The sequence below is a fragment of the Astatotilapia calliptera genome, chromosome 7 (genome assembly GCF_900246225.1).
Source record: "Astatotilapia calliptera chromosome 7, fAstCal1.2, whole genome shotgun sequence".
In the NCBI taxonomy this organism is placed as follows: Eukaryota; Metazoa; Chordata; class Actinopteri; order Cichliformes; family Cichlidae; genus Astatotilapia; species Astatotilapia calliptera.
Window position 1 is genome coordinate 22,099,194 of NC_039308.1, and position 8,605 is coordinate 22,107,798.

The 8,605-nt window shown below is 46.0% G+C and overlaps 1 protein-coding gene across 2 annotated transcripts in view; it reads left to right on the forward strand.

The window, feature by feature from the left end:
• ric1 (RIC1 homolog, RAB6A GEF complex partner 1) overlaps positions 1–8,213 on the forward strand; it is a 42,531-nt gene extending 34,318 nt beyond the window's left edge. For both annotated transcript variants that reach the window (XM_026173795.1, XM_026173796.1), the window contains exons 14-27: positions 137–247; positions 1,025–1,114; positions 1,228–1,388; positions 1,995–2,133; positions 2,321–2,437; positions 2,585–2,992; positions 3,535–3,846; positions 4,038–4,196; positions 4,445–4,581; positions 4,695–4,975; positions 5,156–5,368; positions 5,453–5,630; positions 5,716–5,904; positions 6,973–8,213. In XM_026173795.1, the coding sequence (XP_026029580.1) occupies positions 137–247; positions 1,025–1,114; positions 1,228–1,388; positions 1,995–2,133; positions 2,321–2,437; positions 2,585–2,992; positions 3,535–3,846; positions 4,038–4,196; positions 4,445–4,581; positions 4,695–4,975; positions 5,156–5,368; positions 5,453–5,630; positions 5,716–5,904; positions 6,973–7,288 (2,811 nt within the window). In that variant the 3' untranslated portion in view covers positions 7,289–8,213. The remainder of the gene's footprint in view (positions 1–136; positions 248–1,024; positions 1,115–1,227; positions 1,389–1,994; positions 2,134–2,320; positions 2,438–2,584; positions 2,993–3,534; positions 3,847–4,037; positions 4,197–4,444; positions 4,582–4,694; positions 4,976–5,155; positions 5,369–5,452; positions 5,631–5,715; positions 5,905–6,972) is intronic.
• The last annotated feature ends 392 nt before the right edge of the window (positions 8,214–8,605 follow it).

Genomic DNA, 8,605 nt, shown 5'->3' on the forward strand with positions numbered 1-8,605 from the left:
TTTAAAAAAATGTCATCACACTGGTAGCAAAACCAGTGAGAGCTGTTTTTAGTTTTATGGAGTTGCTCGTTTTCTGTGTCAACACTTGAAATTGGTGTTTGGTGTATCTTACCGACGTCTGTGTATGTTTGTAAAGTTTGCAGCCATAGACACAGCAGGCCAGTGCATGGCTGTAGCAGGGAGGCGAGGCTTTGCACACTACTCCTTGTTTACAAGGAAATGGAAGTTGTTTGGGAATATCACTCAGGTATGTTGACACCTTAATAGATGACTTTGGTGCAGCGATCAATAGGTGGTCAATGACGGAAAAACCTCATCTGAGCTCTAAGATACTTTTATTTTGTCCACACGTTGAAAATACTGCCACTGTAACAAAGACAAATGTGCCAGGAATAACTTGTAACTTCTTTTTTTTTTGTGAATATGAATACACACCTAGCCATGCAGTCTGCCTTCACAAGCATTTGTGAGAGAATGGGTCGTCCTAAATAGTTCACTGAATTTCAGTGTGGGGCTGTAATAGGATGCCACTGATGTAATAAGCCAGTTTGTGACATTTCCTCCAACGCGCATATCCACAGTAAGTGGTGTTACTGAAAGGCGGAAGCATTTAGGAACCACAGCAACTCAACCACAAAGTGACAGACCACATGAAGTCATAGAGCAGGGTCGCTAAGTGCTGCCTAGACGCATAGTGTGTAAAAGCCACTCTGCTCACTCAATAACTGCAGAGCTGCAAACCTCCTCTGACATTAACATCAGCACAAAAACTGTGTGTCAGGAGCTTCACAGTGTGGGTTTCCAGATCCAGACAGCTTCTATAAGTGTGTTTATTGGTGCTTCAGTACTTTTGTCCATATATTGTTTGTGCGTATGTGCGTGGAGAAAGCAATTCCATGCAAAAGCTCTAAAAATGCAGTTGAAAATACAATTAGAATAACAGTCTGTTTAAAAAATGAATTTGTGCACAAAAGTGTTTTTGTTGGACAGTACCTGATAAATGTGTTGTTGCTTTTTTCTGCAGGAGCAGAACATGACAGTCACAGGAGGTCTGGCTTGGTGGAATGACTTTGTGGTGGTGGCCTGTTACAATTTTATAGACCAGCAGGAGCAGGTGAGACTGAAGCACCACCTATAATACCACCGTGTCAAAAATCCCTTTGGTTTTTTTGTCTGATCTAATGCCTGTCTTTAATTTTGATGTCTCCGTCTGTGGTCTCTCTGTAGTTGAGACTCTATCAACGCTCATCCAACCTGGACAATGCCTTTGCTTCAGTTACTAAGCTACATTCTGACACTCTGCTGCTCAATGTCTTCAGAGACATGGTCATACTCTTCAGAGCCGACTGCTCCATCTGTCTTTATAGTATAGAGAGGAAGAACGACAGGTGGGCTTCTATACACACACGAATCCAGTCTTTACATCACAAATTAACCGTTTCCGGAGAAGAACGTCATCTGTTGGTGTTACGGTGGGCAGGTTTTATCAGTTTTTGTGCCAGTGACCGTTATGGATGGAGGGCCTTATGTTGTTGGGTCCTGCTTTCAGCTGTTCATTCATCACTTTTCATGAAGGTTATATATCTGGAACGCCTTGAGAATTCCCACAGATTTGATACGTCGGTTTATTTGGATTTCAGAATTTGTTTGGAATACAGTGGTCAGAGTCAAGGTTGCTCGGCTCTTATTCAGGAAATGATATGCGAGTCTTAACAAAATTTTATAAAAATGTCAAATATGATGAAAATTATTCTTACAAATGAAACAAAAAACTATAATGAATGATTCTTGAGATGTTGCTTTCCTGTGACCACTTCATGACTGCCGGCCTTGAACTGGTTAAACAGAAAAATCCTTTTAACGTGAAGCTGTCACAGTAGAAAATGTAGAATCGTTGTATGGTTTTCAGCTCTTTTCTTTGCATTCTTGGATTATTTTCTTTCCCGTGCATTAGTCTTCTTTCATTAAGCTCCTGATTATTATTATCATTCCAGTCCAAACCCGACAGCCAGTGTGGAGCTGCTGCAGGAGGTGTCGATGTCCCGTTACATCCCTCATCCAGCCCTTGTGGTGTCTGTCACTCTCACGTCTGTGCGCACCGAGACTGGCATCACATTAAAAGCCCCGCAGCAGGTAGTGCAGGAACACAGTAGCATACAGCAACCGCCGATCTGTAACTACAGGTGTTTTAATAATGCCTCGTGTGTGTGTGTGTGTGTGTGTGTGTGTGTGTGTGTGTGTGTGTGTGTGTGTGTGTGTGTGTGTGTGTGTGTGTGTGTGTGTGTGTGTGTGTGTGTGTGTGTGTGTGTGTGTGTGTCAGGCCTGCATGGCAGAGAGCATTATGTTAAATCTGGCTGGCCAGTTGATCATGCTACAGCGGGACCGTTCAGGACCGCAAGTGCGAGAGAAAGACACGGCTGCTGTCAACAAGAAGCTGGTGAGTTCACACTGATATCTTTGCATGCAAAATGTTCTAATAATACTGATGTCCGTGCAAACAGAAATCAGACCTCACACCACTAAAACTGAATTTTAAATTTTAGGCATCCGCTCATAACAGCTTTGCTTTTTTTCCCCCCACTAGCTCCCATTTTGTCCCCCTGTCGTGTTGGCCCAGTGTGTGGAGAATGTTTGGACCACCTGTCGATCCAACAAGAAAAAGCGCCATCTGCTGGAGGCTCTTTGGTTGTCCTGTGGAGAAGCGGGCATGAAAGTGTGGCTGCCACTTTTCCCCCGAGACCATCGCAAACCCCACTCCTTCCTCTCCAGACGCATAATGCTGCCCTTCCACATCAACATCTACCCTTTGGCCGTGCTGTTCGAGGATGCCCTCGTACTGGGGGCAACCAATGAGACTGTGCTCTACGACGGGATGCAGGGATCCTCAGAGCCACTGGAGGCATTGTTTCCCTACTGCACAGTAGAGAGGACCTCACAGATCTACCTCCACCACATACTGAGACAGCTGCTGGTTCGCAACCTGGGTGAACAGGTACTTGGAGCAGCCTGGCTCAACATATCTGCTTATTTTTATAAGGGTTTTGCTTTGCTTGGAGTAGTTTTGACTACATTCTTTGTAAGCGATAACACAGGTCCATACTGTAATCACATTAGCCTCGTAATGTTCTTACCCTGAGCAAAAAGAACCTCGAAATCCAAGTCCGAAGAAACTGAGATACTTGTCGCCAAAGAGGAAGCCAGAAAAGAAATGAGGCTTCCAGCACTGCATTTTTAAGAGCACATAAGGCAATTTAAGATGAGATATTTGATACTGGAATACTTTTAAATGAAAAGGTTAAACCCTACTTTTTTTCCGTTTGCAATTTTGTTTAGGAAAACTTTAAATAAAGACCAAAAGGCACTGATCACGATGATGATCAGGGCATGATGATGACAAAGCTCTGAGAAACTTTCTTTTCAAATTTGTATGAATTTGTTTGAATTACCAAGAAATTCAGGTATGAAAATATTGATAGTGTGTGCGATGTTAGTATATGAGAGAATTTATTCCTTTCTTTACTGTTTCCTTTCAAGGCTTTGATGCTGGCTCAGTCATGTGCCTCCCTCCCCTACTTCCCCCATGTCATGGAGCTGATGGTTCATGTAGTGCTGGAAGAAGAGGCAACGTCGCGGGAGCCCATACCCGACCCGCTGCTTCCCACCGTTGCAAAGTTCATCACAGAGTTCCCCCTGTTCCTCCAGACCATCGTCCACTGCGCCAGGAAGACAGAGTACGCCCTGTGGAACTACCTGTTTGCAGCCGTGGGAAACCCCAAAGATCTGTTTGAGGAGTGTCTCATGGCTCAGGATCTGGACACAGCGGCCTCCTATTTGATTATACTGCAGGTAACGAGCGGAGTCAACAGCTCATATTACCATATTCTACATTCCCCACTTCAGTTAACTTTATAATGGCAGAGATTATTTGCATTTTCACCCTTGAAAATCTTTGGAAAAGAGTCTAATTTATTTTTCCAAGATCCTTAAAAAGATCCTCAAAGTCTCAGGCGTTCCTCTTTTTCTCCTCCTCCATAAAGAATATGGAGGTTCCAGCAGTGAGCAGACAGCACGCCACTCTTCTCTTCAACACGGCTCTCGAGCAGGGCAAGTGGGACCTTTGCCGGCACATGATCAGATTCCTCAAAGCCATTGGTTCAGGGGAGATGGAGACTCCGCCCCCAACACCCACTACTCAGGTGAGGAGCTGAAAATGTTACAGTGACTGTCAGTCTGGCTTCAAGCAAGGGCACCAACCCCGTACGGTTTTATCTTTATTCTGTCTTAAATTCACTGACTGTCCTTTAATGATCTTTTATTGTCTCTTCCTGTTTTATTTATTTGTTTTATTCTGTGTTATTGCACAGCTCTTTCTGACTACATGCCCATGAAAAGCACTTTTTATAAACTTTAAACTGGTAACCTTCAAACGTGTTTCTGTGTTCAGGAACCCAGCTCAACTGGAGGTTTCGAGTTCTTTAGAAATCGCAGCATCAGCTTGTCTCAGTCGGCCGACTCGGTCACCGCAGGAAAGTTCAACCTGCAGAAGACCTTCAGTATGCCTTCTGGATCTTCTGCTAAAGGGTACCTGCACATTATTTTGCATAAAAGTGGACACTAGTACTGCAGTTTGTTCAGAATGTGCTCTGCTCATCTAACTATTCCTGTCTTTTCCCTCTGTTGCATCCTCCCGCCAGTCGGGATGTGGAGTGTGCAGAGAACATGTATATCGACATGATGCTGTGGCGCCATGCCCGTCACCTCCTGGAGCAGGTGCGCCTTCGTGATCTGGGATGCTTTTCCGCTCAGCTGGGCTTCGAACTCATCGGCTGGTTATGTCGCGAGCGAAACCGCGTGGCCCGAGTTGATGATTTTGTATTGGCGCTGAAGAAGCTCCATAAGGACTTCCTCTGGCCGTTCCCTGTCATTCCTGTGGGAAACCTCAGCTCACCACTGAAGAATGGACGGTGCCGTACAGGTGAGTGAAGAACAGGAAGGTTTACAGAGAAATCAATTATTACTTTAAATATTTAAAGGTGATGGTTGAATAGCCATCCAGTATGGTGCCCCAGTTTGCATACTACTGACAATTTAATCCTTACATGCCATCACTGGCTTCATCGCTGTAATTCTTGCTGTTTTTCGTTGTTGTTTTCAGTGCTGAGCCCACGGTTGTTGAAGTCACAGTCAGCAGACAGCCTGCTGAACAACGACATGGACACGGCACCGCCTCCGACAGCTCCTGACAACCACACCTGGATGGACGGGCTTGAGCAGAGACCCAAAGACATGGACACAGCCTCTTCTGCTCACTCGAACCAGCACTCACCACAGACTCATGAGGCCTTCCTGTCACTGCTCACCAACAAAGGTAATACAACTTTAACAGTTATTCCCTTCTTTTGTTTTCATCCGCTTAAGCTGAACTTCATCTTTCACTCACTGCGCTTTCTAGTCGAGGAGTACAGCATCGGCTCGGCCACAGACCTCACAGAGACCAGCTCAGTGGTGGATGGCGACTGGACAATGGTGGACGAGAACTCGTCCACTTTGAGCCTGAGTCAGGCCGAGCTGGAGCACATCTCCATGGAGCTGGCCAACAAAGGCCCGCACAAGTCCCAGGTGCAGCTCAGGTGGGACCCCATTCAAACTATGGTCGTTTAATTCAATGCAAAATCAACACGTATATTTAAGCTGCGCCTTCTGTGTGTCTATCAGATATCTTCTCCATGTGTTCATGGAGGCGGGCTGCCTGGAGTGGTGTGTGGTGATTGGTTTGATCCTGCGGGATGCAAATGTCATCAAGCAGGTGATCAGTTTCCTGGACAACCCAGAGGTTCCTGCGGAAAATGTGCAGAGTGTCCGAAACGGATTATTAGCAGTCGATGCGTGGGCCTCCACAGACTGGTGGGTAGTTCTGTGCTGGTACCGATATTTTTAATCTATAAAAACACGTTATGTAGGGGAGAGCAGTGTGTTCTGATTTATGAGATGTCATCTTTAGTTTGGAAATTGTGACACATTTTTAATGACCACTAAATCACTGTGATTTTTTTTATTTTTTTAATATTACACAATAGGGCAGCACAGTGGTTAGCACTGTTGCCTCACAGCAAGAAGGTCCTGAGTTCAATTCCACCATCAGGAATTGGAGTGTGGAGTTTGCATGTTTGTGTGGGTTCTCCTCGGATAATAATAATAATAATAATAATGGATTGGATTTATATAGCGCTTTACAATGCCACTATTCATTCACTCTCACATTCACACACTGGTGGAAGCAGCTACGGTTGTAGCCACAGCTGCCCTGGGGCAGACTGACAGAAGCGAGGCTGCCATATCGCACCATCGGCCCCTCTAGCCAACACCAGTAGGCGGTAGGGTAAAGTGTCTTGCCCAAGGACACAACGACCAGGACAGAGAGCCCGGGGATCGAACCGGCGACCTTCCGGTTACAGATACGCTTCCCAACCCCCTGAGCCACGGTACTCCAGCTTCCTCCCACAGTCCAAAGACATGCACTTTGTGGGGATAGGTTAATTGAAAAATCTAAATTGCCCATAGGTGTGAATGCGGGAGTGAGTGCGACTGGTTGTTTTCCCCTGTGTGTTAGCCCTGCGACAGACTGGCGACCTGTCCAGGGCGTACCCCGCCTCTCGCCCTATGACAGCTGGGATAAGGATAAGCGGATGCGAATGCGTGGATGGATATTACGCAATAAATACAAACCACACCTTCCAGCAGTACCATCAGTCCTAATACACTAGTATAGAGCCGATACCAGTGCCGGCGTTGTTATCGATCCTATTATCAAAAGTCACGATCAGTAACAATCAGATACCGATACCAGTATTGATAACTATGCTATCAGTATTTGGATTGACCTATCCAACTCTACTGATGGATATAACAACTCGTATAGAGAGATTTCTTTACCTTTTTTATTACAATAAATGTTTTGTCTTCTTCCCGTAGCCTGGGTTACAAACCATTCCTCAGCCTGATCCAGCCGCAGCTGCAGCGGCTGATGGAGTCGACGTCGGAGCAGGTGCAGCCTGAAGCCTTCCAGCCTGCCACCCAATGCTCCAAGCTCAGTGGCTCTGAAGGTCTGGGAGGAGCCGCGGTACCTCGGGCAGAAGACAGCAGAGGAGTGGTGACCCCACTGGGCCTGGCCCTGCCCTCTCTCGAACCCGCAGGAGTTTTCCCCCGTCCCCCCTCTGAGGACTGTCCTCCCGAACAAACGGAGGAGCAGGGGGAGGAGGAGGGAACCTACGACTGCACCTTGTCCTGAAGCCTCTTCTGGACTTTTTAACCTGTGAACCCTTCAAGGGCCGGAGTGGAGAAAGCTGCAGCATTGGCTGACTGGAAAAAGACTTCATTTGTGTGAGCGAGCGTGTGCGTGCCTGCGTTTGTGCGCCTCTTTGTCGGTTCCTACTTCAGTCAGTATTACCCACTCTTTAGATCGCTATCAGCCCGACAGGCACAAAGACATCACAGCACAAACGGTTCCTTTTTAACAGAGCTCATTTCAGCAGATTGTGCTGGTAGATTAGAGAGGAGGGTTACTCATGTCAGTTGTTTTCCACTTGTGTTGTTTTGGAAGCCGTAGAGCAGCACGCGAAAGCTTGGGTAGAGCGATAGAATCAGTTCGAAGGGTCTGTCCGGATCTTTGCGCTAACCGCGGAGCATAACGTAGAACAAAGAAAAAGCTCGAGAACCTTTTACGGGACTCGCTGAAGTGCGTCTGAGCCTACAGTACGTGAAGCGTGCCGTTCTGTCTGTGTGCACAAGAGGTGTTTCATACTTTCATACCTCAGTATAATTTTAAAATATTTTGTGATACCTTTTTTCTATAATGTAACAGTGTACAGGATGACATTATTTTTCTATCCCTCTGCAGTCACCCTGTGACCAAAAAAAAAGAAAAAACACCCTCAGCAGATGATTCTGTGCGATTCTTTAAAACAGTTGAATTTAAGGTTTCTAAGAAAATGATCTGTGAGTAGAATCCCACTGTTCTGAGTGCAGACTAGTTTCTTACCACTGATCAGCACCTCGCCCGCCCGCTGCCCACCCCCTCCCTAGTGATGCTAAAGTACAGAATCAGCTGCCTCGCCCTTCCCCGTGTGGGTTTTCACACAAAGCAAAGCAGATCTGTGTTGATCCTTCTCAACACTTCCTGCGCTGAACAAAAAAAAAAAAAAAAAAAATCACAAGATGCTTTTTTTTTTTTTTTTTTTTTTTTTTATATAAATTCAAAAAAGGCTTTGTTTCCCATCACGCCAAAGGCACATCATTAGTGAGTTTTTAAAAGCCATCAGGTGGATCGTTGGCTTGTCAGCAGTGTTAGGAGCGACGCGTTAGTATTGTTTTAGTTTGAGGGATTGATTGTTGTGCAATAGATAAGTCGCCGTGTGGTTTTTGACCCTCACCCTCTCGCAGTTCGTCCGGACCACCCGCGAGACGAGCGGGAGGCCGATCGCCGTGTTCTCGTGCTTCCGAGTGGAAATCTGAACGCGTGTGCAGGGCCGTGTTCACACCATGTTGACATGATTGGTGACTCTGATCACGTGGAATTGATTTTTATCGTATTAGTCCTCGTCATTAC